The sequence below is a fragment of the Mesitornis unicolor genome, unplaced genomic scaffold (assembly GCF_000695765.1).
Source record: "Mesitornis unicolor isolate BGI_N332 unplaced genomic scaffold, ASM69576v1 scaffold9496, whole genome shotgun sequence".
Classification (NCBI taxonomy): domain Eukaryota; kingdom Metazoa; phylum Chordata; class Aves; order Mesitornithiformes; family Mesitornithidae; genus Mesitornis; species Mesitornis unicolor.
The window spans coordinates 112611-126828 of NW_010188937.1; the positions used below are offsets into that span (position 1 = coordinate 112611).

Genomic DNA, 14218 nt, shown 5'->3' on the forward strand with positions numbered 1-14218 from the left:
TATCTGAGAGCAGGGTTAGATTTGTATCTGCATCCACTCTTCCATGCCACAGCAGAGCCATGCCCACAGAGCCACACCAACTGTAGTGCAGCACAGCCTGTGCCCACGGAGTGCAGTCTGTATCCATCAAGCCTACAAATTCATATCAAGGTGCTATTCAGGATCTGGTTACACAGCAACTCTTTATGGTCTGTATCGAATACAGCCTTATCCTCTGTACCAGCCACAATGACAATACTAGTGCAATCTGTATTTTTAAAGCCATATCTTCATTTTAAACCAGTTTATATTCATATACTCTATCAAAGGGGACCGTGTCCACAGAGCAACATCCATTTTGCCAAGACGGATTCTAGCCACATAGCCGCTCCCTATACCAAGCCTGTCTCAGCAGCCACATCCCCAGTACCAGAAGAGTTTGTATCCACAGCCAAGACTTTGTATTAAAAAGATTCAGAAATTATTTACCAATCCAGACCTCTCCAAGCACCTCACATGTGTTGCCCAAAGCAATGAAAATCAAAACTATGCATCCGTGGTGAAGTGGAAGAAGAGGTCTTTGTGTGTCAATCACTTTGAGATTTTCTTCTTGTTTAAAAAAATAATTAAACGTCAGGAATGGAAGGTGTGTCTGCTCGGAGGTATGGGGAGCTGGAGAAAAGAATTCCTGTACTTTCATTCCTTGCCACCCCTCTCTCTGTTCAGCAGTGATGAGAACTTCACTGAAAGCATCAGTTGTTTGTTTCTCCCTCTTCCTCATCAAAGGACTGCACCCCAGAGGAGGTGACATCTGAGACTTTGCGGCTCAATGCAGCATGTTCCATCTCCTCTCGAGGAGACAGTGATTCCAGGTCCCGGCACACTGCGTCATCCTCCTCTGGAGAGGGCTTCTTGTTTAGGAGAGGAGCCTTCTCCAGCCGCGGGTTCCCTTCGTCCTCAATGTGGTCCTCCATGTATGTGCTGGACTCAGCCCCACCCCCACCCTGAGCAGTCTGCAGGGGCCACACGTGGACCAGCCCCGTGCTCTGGATGAAGTTCTGCTCCTGCCGCTGCTGCTGCAGCTGTTGCTGCTGGAGAAGGCTGCTCTGAATCAAAATGCTTTCCTGAAGGTTGGTCTGCGACTCATCGAAATTCTGGCCCAAGTAGGAGCCAGTTGCTGGGGAAGCGATGAGGGACTGGTCACTGGTCTCCCAGGCATCAGACGAACCTAAGCAATACATGCCCTGCGAGACGTAGGAATGGGGCCAGCTGTCATACTGCGTCTGGGCCATATGCTCTGCAAGTAAAGGAGGGAAACGACACACAGTTAGACACCTTCTCTAGGCCAAGCTGGCTCATTCAGATAGATAGCTTGGGTACCTGAGCATGGCACTGCAATGTATAGGGTAGATAAATCTTTTAGAGGAGAGGAAGGTTAGGAGAAAAGGCAATTCTAGGCAAGTAAGTAGATGAACTTGATTATACCCACAACTGACTGCAAGAGCTGGTAGCTTTCCACAGTTGTGCCCAAAACAGGCAAAGGAACTGGGCTTTGGAGCCTCCCTGTTAAGATTAGATTTCTTGGACAGCTCCACAAATAGGTGATGCCTTTCCTAGATCCCAAGCCCAAAAACTGATGCTACAGAATAAAACAGGGTAGAGGGAAAGAAAGAAAGCAGTGTTTCAAGGCTAGCAAGAGGCACTGGCACTCACCTTGGCTCTCCATTAGCTCCTGATAGTTCTCGGAGTAGTTGCCTGCTGGGTTGTCCTGATTGGAGTTTACACTCACATCCTCACCATCCATGGAGGACCAGGCCATGAGAGTTGCCTCAGAAATAGCAAATTGCTCCATCACTCCTGTGCCAGGGGAGACAGGGAGGGGAAGCAGGGATGTGTGAAAGTCACCACTTCTCCCCAGTCTCTTTAACCTCATCTCTTGGTCACACTGTCCCACTCTTGTCCTATCTCAGCAACACCCACCACCCACAGTTGGACCTCACCCTCGCCACTTTGCATTTCATTGGCGATACTCCAACCACATTCTCTCATCTCCTTCTGCCATCTGAACCACCCACAGACTCTCCTGAGTGTGTTTTTCAGGTTCCTGCACCTTGGTCTCTCAGGGATTCTGCTCTGGGGCACCCCAACCAATCCAACCCGCATGCCAAAAAGTTAACGCTACCTGCAAGGAACCGGGCCTCCTTTTCACCATCACTCAGGTCCGAGTAGGCATCAGCATCTTTCCGTGCAGTCTCATGCGTGTGCTGCTGCTGCTGGCTGTTACCCTTGCCCCAGCCTTGCCATTCAATCATGTGAGCCACACGGCCTTGGCCCATAGCCGTTGGCTTTGTGACATGGTCCTTCATGCTGCGAGATATCCCTAAGGGGCCAGACATTAGAAAACAAGGAGGGGCTATTACACAGCTCCAGGGTTGTCTGCCATGCTGTTTACCTTTCTCAGAAGTGGAGCTTCTCCCTGTCTTTCCTGACAGGGTTCAGGCCTGAGGTTGAGTGTCTCCCATCTTTCACTGTATCACCCTCCGGGAGAGTTTCTCCACCTTTCCTTGGACTGGCACTCAGAATGGGGAAAAAGGGAAACCCCAAATATGAAAGATCATTTCCTTCTTTGCCTAGAACCCATTTAGGACAGAGTTTGGCATGAAGGATGAAGCCTGGAAGTGAACAAACTAAGAAATAGGAAACAGGGTTAAACCCAAGACTGTTTGAGGGGAAGCAACTGAAGACGTCTCAGCTGGGGTGCATGGTGAGAAGCCAACAGGAGTAAGACAAATCTGTTCTTTGAAAGGGCAACAACTAAGAGATTTCTGTATCTAGAACCATGGCAGTGGAGACTCCTCTAAGGCCTTGAAAAGCCAAGAGTCAGAAAGGAGCAGTTGGGAGAGCAACAGAGAGATATGGGAAGAGGCACAAAGGCCTGTGGAGAGAAGCTGCCAAGAATAAACCCAAATTTTGAGGACCTCACCAGAGAAAGATGATTTAGCCAAAGCCCCAATCCCATAAGCATTGGAGTTGCGTTTCAGCTTGGGGAGGATGGAGGTCGTATCTTCCATGGAGAGCTGAAAAGAGAGAGAATATGAGGAAATGATATACAAAAAGGAGAAAAGGGAGTGAACTGAAGTGAGAAATCAGTATAAGGATTCCAGAAGGTAGGAGGAAGATGAGGAGCAGAAGCAAGGAACACGAAAAAGAACAAAAGGGAAGGAAAAATGAGAGGCTATTTAACCAGGACTGGATATTGCTTAGTATATATGGGTTTGGCAAGGTGAGTGGAAGAGGCAGAAGCAGGCTGTGAGAAGCCTCTGTTTGGTTGCTGCCAGTCCTCCACAGACATGCTGCACTGTTCCCAGCTCTTTGTTAGAGATGCAGGACATGGCTGATGGGCAATTCAGGGAGCTTACAATGGGAAGCTTACAACGTGACAGGCGAGACACAGTAATGCGTTATTTTTGGTTTTCATTTCTTCTCATATGGTCTTAATAAAATGAATATGACTCTATCAGTGATGTGTCCTGTTTCAAGCAACTACAACTACCTGCAAAGAAATGAGGTCTACAGTTCTGCTTAATTCCCTTTACTCTCTTCTCTGTGTTCATCCTCAGTCCCTGAACAACAAGGACAGGAAACTACTGGGACAGGCAGCAGTCACAAACATCATGATAAAACACAATCCCTCAAGATTAATTCATCAGGCATCTTCAGAGAGGCTAAGCATTGCATATGAGACTTAATTTTCATAAGGGCTGAAGAAGTATTGCTTCTGCTCTTCATTTCAACCTCTGAAAATCAAGGCCAGTATGTTTGAAACACAAAAAATAGTGGCCATGACACTGGAAATTTTCAATTCTGACATAAAGCAAGCATTTGGTCACAGGCACAAATCTCATGAAATGTGAGAGGAGCAGTAACTTGACAGTCAAATAGCTGGAGGCAAAGGAAGGCACTGTAAAGATGTTGAACTGCATATAATCCCAGGCAATTGCCAAAATATGAAAGGTGATTTTCTCTGGAAATTGAGTGTAAATGCAGCAGCTAAGGCATCCTGTAACTTTGGAGCCAGGAATGTCTCTGCGTAACATGTGAGCTGAAGAAATTAGAAAGCAGGTGAAGAACAGTGAGAAGTGAAAAGTGCAGCTGAGAACACAGCCCTTGCTCCACAATGCCTTTCCTTTGGGGGTGAAGCTGGTTGAAGAAAGTCCATTTCCACCCCCACTGGTCGTTCTTGCCTGGGTGCTGCCATTCAGTATCCACCCATTTGTTTCAAAGCAGCATAGGGGCTGTGCTGTGAGCCATCTCATGTGAAGGGAGCAGAAAACAAAGTGAACTGCAGAAGGTTTCTAACACTACGAGGTTGGAGAGCTATGAAGGCAGGAATGAATGGAAAGGGAAGCAAATTCATGAGTCAGCTCTGATACCAAAGAAGAATTACACTGAGAAGGAAAACGAGCTGCATTATGAAAGAATCCCATGGACTCAGAATGGGTTGGAAAAGTGGAAACTGCAAGTAAGGAAACTATCTTCTACTGTCTTTAAGGAAACACGACTTTGTGCATCTTGCTTTCAGCTAGATGGAGGTGCAGTGAGGAAAAACCTGACAAATTTCTTCTAGACAGCTGCCGCATGCACCATAATTTTCTTTCACAATTTGTTTCTCTAACTGACCCTAGGCAAAAATCCCAACCCGTAAGTGCTACAGTGAAACAGATGTCAGTAGGGCGAGGGTTAGTTAAAAATATGTCTCCTTAATATTCAGTGGCCCAAGTGCTTTCAAGCCACAGAGAACCAGAAAATGACGGCCATTTTAAAAGTTTTGAAAGTATCTGCAATTTGAAAATACTTACACTGCAAAAAATGCAGCTTCTTACCCTGCCTTTCCAAATGTACAAAATTATCAAAGCTAATTCATGTGAAGAAATTTTTTTAAGCCTCTAGAGCAGAAAACAGTTTTGTAGCACTAACTTGCATTACTCTCTTTTCAGGATGCTGCTTTGTGTTAGTGAAAAACCACCCCAAAAATCATATTTTTTCATGGAATAGGTATGAAGAGCAACAAGGAACATGTGTTATGAAAATGTTTGCTTGTTTATTCTTCCACTTGTTAACTCAAGTTAACTGGTGCTGACATCGCCCCCAGGGAACATTAAGAATTCTTTTCTTCTGTATGCAACCAAAAAGAAGGGATACATTTCTCCCAAACTCCTGGAGAAGACCAAATGATGCTCTAATCAAAGACCACCGATTTTTTAAACATGATGGACACCTTTGTTATCTAGCAGTGCCCAGAAATCTCAAAAAGAGAACATATGAAATGACGTACATTTGTCCCAAAGACGACACAGGCAATTTAGGAGCCCCTTGCAGATCTAAATACCTGCCAGACAGCAAAAGGCCCAGAGGCAAACAAAAATTCATCACCATCCTCTGAATGTTAGACAATTCCCAGAATTTCAGTGGCACTAAAGACTCTCAACCACTGTATCCACTGTTAGACAAATCCTGGTCTTCCTATGTCCAGAAATCTGAACAGTGGTGTGACAGATACTCACATTGATACCATCCCAGGAGAAGTCTGTCCGTGTTTGCTAAGAAAGCAAAGAAGAACATCATGTTAGGGTAACAAAGAAGTTGCAAAGAGCCATATGTTTCTCTAGTAGCCTGCCATTATCAACAGTCACTGCTTTATCCGATGTATTAAAAAAAATTGTGTCTTTCAAGCTGTTTTCATTCCTTGCTGTTGACTATGGTATCTGTAGGTTTGACGGTGTTTGAAGGTACAATAGTGAATAGAGCAATACAGAGAGTAAGAGAGAGAAAAAGAAACACCTTTTCATAAGGCTCCCTTTCCAGCAGCTCTTTGCTAAATGTTGCAATGCTGGCACCCCTGTGTGGGAGTTGCATCGCTTTGAGGCTAACACAAGGAGGAGCTACGCTACTTATGTATTTGAAGTATAATACTGCAAGTTGCAGAACTCTTTTCTGCTGAAGTTATTTTCTCCTGTAGTCTTTCAGTTTGTCCATTCTGACCCATTTTCCCCTTGCAAACCAGATCCATTGCCTATATCAGCCATTACCATACCGATCTATAGCACATTTCCTTCAGCTGGGAGGACTTGCATCTCAACATCTTGGTTTTGGGATGTGGACACTCAGGATAATTTACATGAACCAGTTACACCTATGGTATCCATTCACACAAATCAAAATGTTCACTGAGGTATAGTTCATGCTCATTGACTTTTAGATCTGCATTTGATTTAACTGAATTTTCCATACAAGGCTGGGAAGTATTGGTCGGTTGAAGATTGGTTGGTTGAAATTTCCATACAATTTCTACCAGGATTCCACGAAACTCAAAAGTTTCTTGGAGTTACATTCCAAGACATCAAGGTATAATAAGGGAATAAAAATACCTGTACATTAGCATTTTGGAAGGTTTTGCAAATTGAATGTTATTTGTGAACATTATTTGTGATTTCTCAAATACTATATGTCTAAAATAGCTTTGACCTTTTTATTAATCATGACTGCACACCCTGAACCTTACAGAGCTGAAAATTCATGTATCTAAGATTGCAGAAGCTGCAATAATTCAGAACAGCAAATGAACCAGGCCTTGAGATACCGCATGGTAAATCAGTTGGCAGTGAGTTAGTAGTAAATGCATCCCTAAAAATCAAAATGGAGACAAATGTGTTTCTTTAAAAGATTTTACAGCTGTGCTGCAGAAGCTGGGACAGACACAGTGTTGGCCATGTCAATGAATCCATTATTCAAGGAATGCAGACCTACAGGCTTGTCAGAACGGCCACAGTTTTTCCTATGTTCTGCTCCACTCCAGTCGTGAGTGGTTAAAAGCACTTTCATTTGCAAATTCTTACTCACTATGGATATTCTGAAGGGAGTGACTCAGCTCTGTTTGATGCAAGCCAAACTGCACAGATACAAAAGTCTGGTGTTCTGGTCCTCTCCCAAATGATGCCCCAGTGGTGCGCAACACCCATTTCTGAACTCAGGAAGAAATTAAACTTTCTGATCCCCCAGGGTAAGTGGGTCTGGGACAGGCACTCACCTCGGTGGAAGGCCGATGGAAGCTGCTGCCATGCAGTGAACTGGTGCTGTCCATATTGATTTGGTCCACATCTTTCAGTCCCTTCCAGTCTACTGCAATCACCTCGTTTCCTGTGGGAAGATATCTAGTCAGGCTTCTGAATGCCACTACAATTTGTTAGAGCACTCTTATGCCAAGTCAGCTCAGCATACATGAGAATCACTGAGTTCAAGGCCACAATAGCCTTAAATCAGACCTTCCGATTTTAATCAGACCATCTATACATCATCAACTATTATAATTCACACAGTTATCACCCTATGAAGACCAGTCATTTGGTTTTTTTCTCGAGCATAATGTATGGTTGGCTAAGCATCTAGTCATGATGTGTGACTGAGAAAGACCCAGTTCTTTTGATATCCTGTTCCAGTATTAAACCATCATAACTTTAAAAAAGGCATTTCTTTATAATTTGAATCCATCTAACTTCAACTTGGAGCCGCTGATGCCCTTGCTTTGCCATTCTCAGAAAGATTAAAGACCTTTTTAATACCTTCCATTACATTTCAAGAAAGTTATTCATACACTTGCTTTTCTTCTTGACAAACCAGACAGACTGAAACCTTTAGGTTTCTAACTGCAGAGCATTCTTCCAGTCCCCTCAATAAACTGGTGTCTCTTTTTAAATGATATCTCAAATTTTCCAGTTCAAAACGTGGACACAAAAGCTTACACAGTAATGCAGGACTGCTCTCAACCATTCTGCTAATAAAGTTACAATTTGCTGCTTCTCATCACAATAACCCATTGTGCCATAACCTTGCAGTAGATTCTCACATTCAGCTGTTTGTTCGCTCAGATCCCTATGCACTTTGCACAGCTTTCTAGGATTGTCACCCATTCAAAAGCAGTCCGTGCCGTTCGATTTTACATGCATTTTTATACCACTTAAAGGATCAACTAAAATTAAATATTAACAGCATAAAATAGAAATTATAAAATTGAATTAATAAAGGTAAAATAAGATTATTAAATAAGATTAAATTGTAATAAAAGTGAAACTAAATGCACAATAGCAAACTGTAGTCAGCCAAGTAACCAGGACTGCTCTGTGTGACTGCTCTGTCCAGTCAGCAATTTACTGTGCCTTCAGCCTTTGTGTCATCCTCAAACTGTTAAAAGTAATTTACTACCATATAATGAAGGAAAGGTTGTACTGTGTTTAAACCTGAGCCTTTTGGAACCTGGAAAGAAATATGGCTCCCAAAATGATCATCTATTCCTGTGATCAATTCAGCAATCTCTAGTCTATTTGAAATATATGCCATTGAAAGAGAATGGTTCTATTTTAATTATCTTTTAGCTTTTTATTTACTCTTTATAGCAAATTTCTCCTCCACAGACATATGCAACCCCCTCTTGCTCATTCTAGCAGCTCCAGCATGTTTACAGTGGTTCATCACTGCACTTCCCAGGCAGAAATTAGATGCTGTGTTCCACCCTACGCAGGCCTGCAGGAGGCCTGTAGGCACTTATAGGTGGGAAGCCTGAGGCAAACATCAACTAGAATTCAAAATTTAAAAAAAAATCATTTTGTCCCTTAAAAAGGCTAAACATGGTGAGATGAAAACCAGCAGAAAGAAAACGCTATTTGAGTCAGTGTCTACCACACCTTTACAAGTCATCATTTTCTGCTGCGCAAGATGATCTCTCTGAAAGGACCAAGGCACATTTTCCACTTGTCGCTTGAAGTATGGCTCTGCTTATCAGGATAATTACAACCAAGTGCTTTAATAGCATCCCCCATATGCTTCTGACTACGCTGAGTAAAGTTGCTGTTCCCTGAGTTGCAGGGAACTGCAAGCCAGGGAACTGCAAGCCAGGGAACTTCAAGGGAGGTTCCTGTACCATATGCTACAAAGGTGAGCACAGAGGTCAGACACAGCCAGACTTCAGGAGGCAGGACATGGCCATGATGGGCTGGCAGCATGTAAACAGGCTGCTGATCAGTATGGTTGCCCCACACTTACTTTGTAACTTACTTCTTGTTAAATTCCACTTCTATTTTCTGGCATGAAGGGTGCTCTATTCTGGGTGCACATTTCGTGATGGAGGTCTAAGTACCAGGAACTGGAGAGACCTAAGTGAGTGAAATCAACTGCAGCAAGTGAGGGCATATGAATGAGTGCATGACCACTAGCCAGAATGAAGGTGAAGTGATCCGGGTCCCAGATGTGTGCTCCTGAGAGTGAGATCACAGTCACAGGGTGACTTGGCTACTGGAGGGATCAGGGGAGTCCCAGCCATCTGTGGCAGAGCTCTGTGTGTGGGTATCTTCGATTTGGGGTCCAAGCAAACCTTCTAGGGCTAGAAATATCTCTAGCAAAGGGGAGCACCGGATAGAGCTCTGAAAAGCCCACTAGTCAGTTCCAGGTGCATCAACTGTAAGGTTTGGTTGTGGCTTAGAATCAAATACATTTGTATTTGGTCTCCTTTGAACCAGGAAGGGGTAAAGGGGAGAAGAAAGGGGCACTGCCAGGAAGTGCAAATCTAGAGAGAGAAGGTAGGAGAAGGAGTGGAGGAGTTGACTGTGTGATCAGCGTGAGCTGAAGGATCAACTGTGACAGTGGGAGGATGAAACTGGAGTTAAGAGCAGAGTGGGAGCCTGCCCCTGCATGCTAGGATCCAGTTGCCTCTTCCTGTAGAGGCAGCCACTGCTCCTTCCCTCCATCTGCAACCCTTCACACTAGAAGGGTAAGGCTGGGGCATTTCTGTCGCTGTGCTGATCAAGACAGTGATGCTGGAGAGGCAGGAGAGATGCCACCACTCTTGTCTGTTTTATCTCTCATTACCCTTGGTCTTTTTCCTGTACTCTCAGCTTATTCTGAGCATAGCATGTGGCCCTTCAGTAAGTCCAGACACTCTGGCGCACAGTGCACAACAGGCTCCAGCACGGCTCTGCCAATGCACTGCAAAGACCTCCCAGCCAAACAGAGCGAGGCCAACCTCAGAGTCTGGTGCTCAGCAAATGCAGCTTGAGAGCCCAAAAGTTTGCCAAATGACACTCAACTTTTGCTCTCAATTCTGCTAGCCCACTGACCGTTTCCATGAAGTGTCAGACTGTGGAAAATATTAATATAATTCTGGCAGATGGTGGCATCAAATGGTTGAAGAACATTAAAGCAAACAATTATTTGTCTCAAAGTCCACACCTGTTCCATAATAGTAACACTAAAGGCCTATAAAATGTATTTATTACTGATTTTCTCCAGTTGAAATATCTCATCTACCCAAACAAGGGAAGAGAATGAGTAATATGTGATCTTGCATGCACTATAGTCATAGATGCTGAATAATTTGAAAATTCTTGGTCTAAACTGTCTCACAGGTTCTAAGAAAGAAATATTTTTGGAGAAAAATAACTTTCATTTCTGTTAAATGCTTTTAAATGCAGTAAAGTCTGCTGAAGAATTACAACATCACACACTGGTTAAAAAGGAAATCTCTGGGTTCTAATTGGCGTTGGGCCTGGGGCAATGTTATTTCCTCTTATTGAAATTTGTATAAAGGTTAGTGGGTTTTTTTTCTCTTCTGCTAGAAACAGCAAGAGCAACATTAATCCACAGACATGAAAGATCAAGTTCTACTCTGATAAATGGAAGGAAAGAAACATGGAAAATCAGAAAGAAGTGTGGACAGTGAAATGGGAAAAGAGAAACTGAAGGCAGTACATTATATTTTAGTATCGTTTTTATTTTCACCATGACTATTCAATACGTAATTCTACCATCAATCACCTCTTACAGAACAGTATTTGCTGATAAGCATTTTAAAATGTGAGTGGGTCATAAAGCTAATTTTAAAGTGGGAATTTTACAAACAAGCTACTGAATATCTCATTGAAATGTTCTGAAATGAGGCGATGAAAGTTGAAAGATAACTTGGTTTCTGATTTCCTTGTCATTGTTTCTGTATGGTGTGTATAGAAAGGATATAGAGGGCTTTCATTTTCATTGAATTTTTTAAAGATTTCTTGATTTGTAAAAAAAACTTATTATTTGTTTTGTTTTTTTTTTTAAATCATAGATTCCCATCATTGCTCTGGAAGACGTGGTAGAAGACTGAAGAACAAACAGGAAGCTAATTACATGCAGCAGTGAGATAAAACCAAAGCAGCTGAAATACACAAATACATTAAGCCACACTGTTTGCATGGTTGTTTTGTATTTTTAACACAAATTTGATTAAAAACTCTGACACACATTCCTCAGAAAAAGATGTTGCCATCACAACCGAAGTAATGCTCCAACTCAAGTCGTCTAAGCCTTTAGGGAGAAAATATCACCCATCTTTCTGTTAGAGTACTTTTAAGGTAAAAAAACCCAAGATTTATTTTTAAGTCGGGCCTTTCTAAATAACAAAGATGGAAAACATTTAAAGAGGAAAAAAGATTGGGGAAGAGAATACTCTTTTCCCCATTTTTTTTTTGAACATCGTAACTTTGGACACTCAGAAATTAGAAAAATGTGTGTACTACGTGCTGCCAAGCAACATGAAATAATGACTATTTTGATGAATGCACTGGAAAAACCCAAGAAGACATCTGGATGACTGTATCCCACTTTGCTGATCTAATATTCCTACTTTTTTTCCTATTTCAGTAGCTCATTTTGCCACATACTTTAATTTATCATGGAGATACAGAATTTCTTAGTCGGACACATTTTCAGTTTCTTTGGATTTCTGTGAACAGGAAATTTGCTTGGTTTTGAATTACTTATTACTTAACCTAAACAAGTTTGTTCTCCTTGGGTTTTCTCTTGACATTTTCTCAATTCCTATTACCTATTATTATGCTCCCATAGTATTTGTTGATACTGTATTTGATACCTCTGCCTGCATTTTGTTCCTATAACAAGGTACATGCTTGAATCAGGCATCTGCATCTATGCAGAAGTCTTTAATAGCCTATTTTGTTGTAACTTCTGTGCTGGATGCTAAAAATCTTATCTAACTTGTCTTCTCTATTTTGTTCCACATTAAGTGGAGTGATACAGTTTTAGAGTCTTAAGTTCTGGGTTTTTTTCCTTCCTGAAATGATGCTGGTGGAGATGTACATCATGTACCAAACATGTATTTGTGTCAATTGCTTTCTGATGGGTCATGCCAATTAACGTAAGAAGAAACATATTAATTAAACAGTGAATTTCTAGCACCGCTATTATCCACTGTTAGCAAACTTTCTTCTGTTTCCAAGTTTTACTTTCCAGCAGAGACTAGAAACATTAACATTCAACATTGGTAGCCAATGTTAATGTTGGTAGAGACCAATATTTAGAGTAAATGATTCAATTATTCTTTTCCATTCCCTTCTTTTCCCTGAACAACTAAGAACACAACAAATGTAATTGCAGTAATTATGATCTGTCTTTAAATTGTTCTTTCCCTGATACCAATTTTCATGATACTCGTGGGAGTGTAGTATCTTTGTCAAACACAGCATCATCACGTCCTGTCAAATGTGGTTGACATAAAAGCAGTTGAAGCTGCTGGGAAGGACTGATGGAGGATAGCATAATCATAGAAACCTCTTCCTTCCCTGCATGCTTTACAGAGAGCCATTCAAAGCTGGACAAAAGGTCAATACTGAGGAAAGGAATAAACCCCTGCCAGATTAACTGTCCCTGATGTAAACCCTGGATGGAAGTGTTCAGATTCTCCCAGGTTAACCTGAAAAATCAATAAATCTAAGTTATTCACATAACTCTGTAAGTATTCTAGCTCATACTGCAAGAGGAAACACAGAAATTAGTTAATTGCTGTAGGTACCTACCAACAGAATAATTTGTGGAAGATGCACAGAAAAACGTCTGTTTTCATGGATGAGATAGGGCTGAAGAGTTCGGTGCTCATCAAGGCAGAGAAATGTCTTGGTCTCTGCAAAACTGGTATCTTGGAAATTTTAGATCAAAAACGAAAACACTGATAGCTCTGAGATGTCTGTAAGATTGGGAATCAGATGGGCAGTTCTCAGGATCTTTGCTTTGGATTTCGGTAATCTAAATTATTTTCCAGACCATTCTGCCTCTTTCTGCGGGTAAGTCCCTTTTTTTAGAGCTGTTTAGGAAACAGAATTAATGAGCAAAGCTCACACACCAGCATTTTTCTTTTTGACTGGAAACACTTTCAAACCAATACTAAAGGCTACTGCATACCATGTTCTCGCAACTAAAAAGAGATGAACAGAGAGCCTAATGTTAGACACAGCAGTTCTGTTCTGAGAAGCAGTCATGTCATTTAAACTAAGGAGGTACTGCAACACGAAACACATCCAATTAACACAATTTTTTGAAAAAATCTCAAAGCCTCGTCTCATTTGCAGAACAAGTATCAGCCAGCATGAACAGTGGCGATGGGTTTATCCTCACTCTTCACAGTTTCTCTGAAGTGCAGAGGATGTGTCCCCAGGGGCCTCATTCAACACAGTAAGTATGAAAACGTCAATATGAACCAAGGTAGCAGCCCTTTTTGTTGGCCTATAGCCAACATTACAGAAGTAACATGCAGCAGGCAATTTCATGTGTTGCTTTCCATATGTGTTTAAATTTTAATCTCTGCGGCCAGCATGTCACATGGGCACTAGAGCATAAGAATACCATTACTTGTGACATCTATGTCCCCCAGTTTCATCTCTACCAGTGGGGAAGAAGAACTATCCCAAATACTCCCTGGGGGTCAACTGGTAGATCGCAATGTACCTTTCTCCTTAAACTCCCTTCCCTGCACCCTGGAGCAGGAAAAGAAAGGTGTTACTACCACTGCTGCTTCCAGAGCTACTGCCACCACAGCTGCTGCTGGCACCTCCGTCCCCACTTGCAGCTGTAACATAACCCTGCACAGAGCAGGAGCCCAAGGGCTCTGAGGGCCCTGACTGTCCCCCATGCCCACCTGGATGCTTCCATCACCTCCTGATGTCCTAGGGTTCTGCAACACGCCAAAGGACTTGGGGAGGGAACAGCACAGAGCTTTCCTGCTACCTTATTCCCCCTCTTAACCCTTTCCTTCCCTCTCCCTGATGTTACTATACACACAAAAAACACATACAGGGTGGTGATTCCCCACCCTTACTTTTCCCCAGGCTCTCTCATTCACACCACAGCCCTCCCAGGCTCT

The 14218-nt window shown here is 42.5% G+C and overlaps 1 protein-coding gene across 1 annotated transcript; it reads right to left on the bottom strand.

Moving 5' to 3' along the window:
* Positions 1-420: 420 nt before the first annotated feature.
* Positions 421-7171, bottom strand: FAM131B (family with sequence similarity 131, member B). The gene is made up of 7 exons (XM_010185895.1): positions 7067-7171; positions 5544-5579; positions 2963-3056; positions 2162-2359; positions 1693-1836; positions 1100-1276; positions 421-1006 (listed from the first exon to the last, which is right to left on the bottom strand). The coding sequence occupies exons 1-7, from the start codon at positions 7118-7120 to the stop codon at positions 732-734; spliced, it is 978 nt and encodes a 325-aa protein (XP_010184197.1). The 5' UTR covers positions 7121-7171; the 3' UTR covers positions 421-731.
* Between the last annotated feature and the right edge of the window lie 7047 nt (positions 7172-14218).

Excerpts from the sequence above, each read along its gene's own strand:
- FAM131B (XM_010185895.1), bottom strand. The coding sequence starts at position 7,120 with ATGGACAGCACCAGTTCACTGCATGGCAGCAGCTTCCATCGGCCTTCC. Across the intron at positions 5,580-7,066 it reads TCCATCGGCCTTCCACCGAG|CAAACACGGACAGACTTCTC; the intron begins GTGAGTGCCTGT and ends TTGCTTTCTTAG. Across the intron at positions 1,837-2,161 it reads GGAGGCCCGGTTCCTTGCAG|GAGTGATGGAGCAATTTGCT; the intron begins GTAGCGTTAACT and ends CCCCTGGCACAG.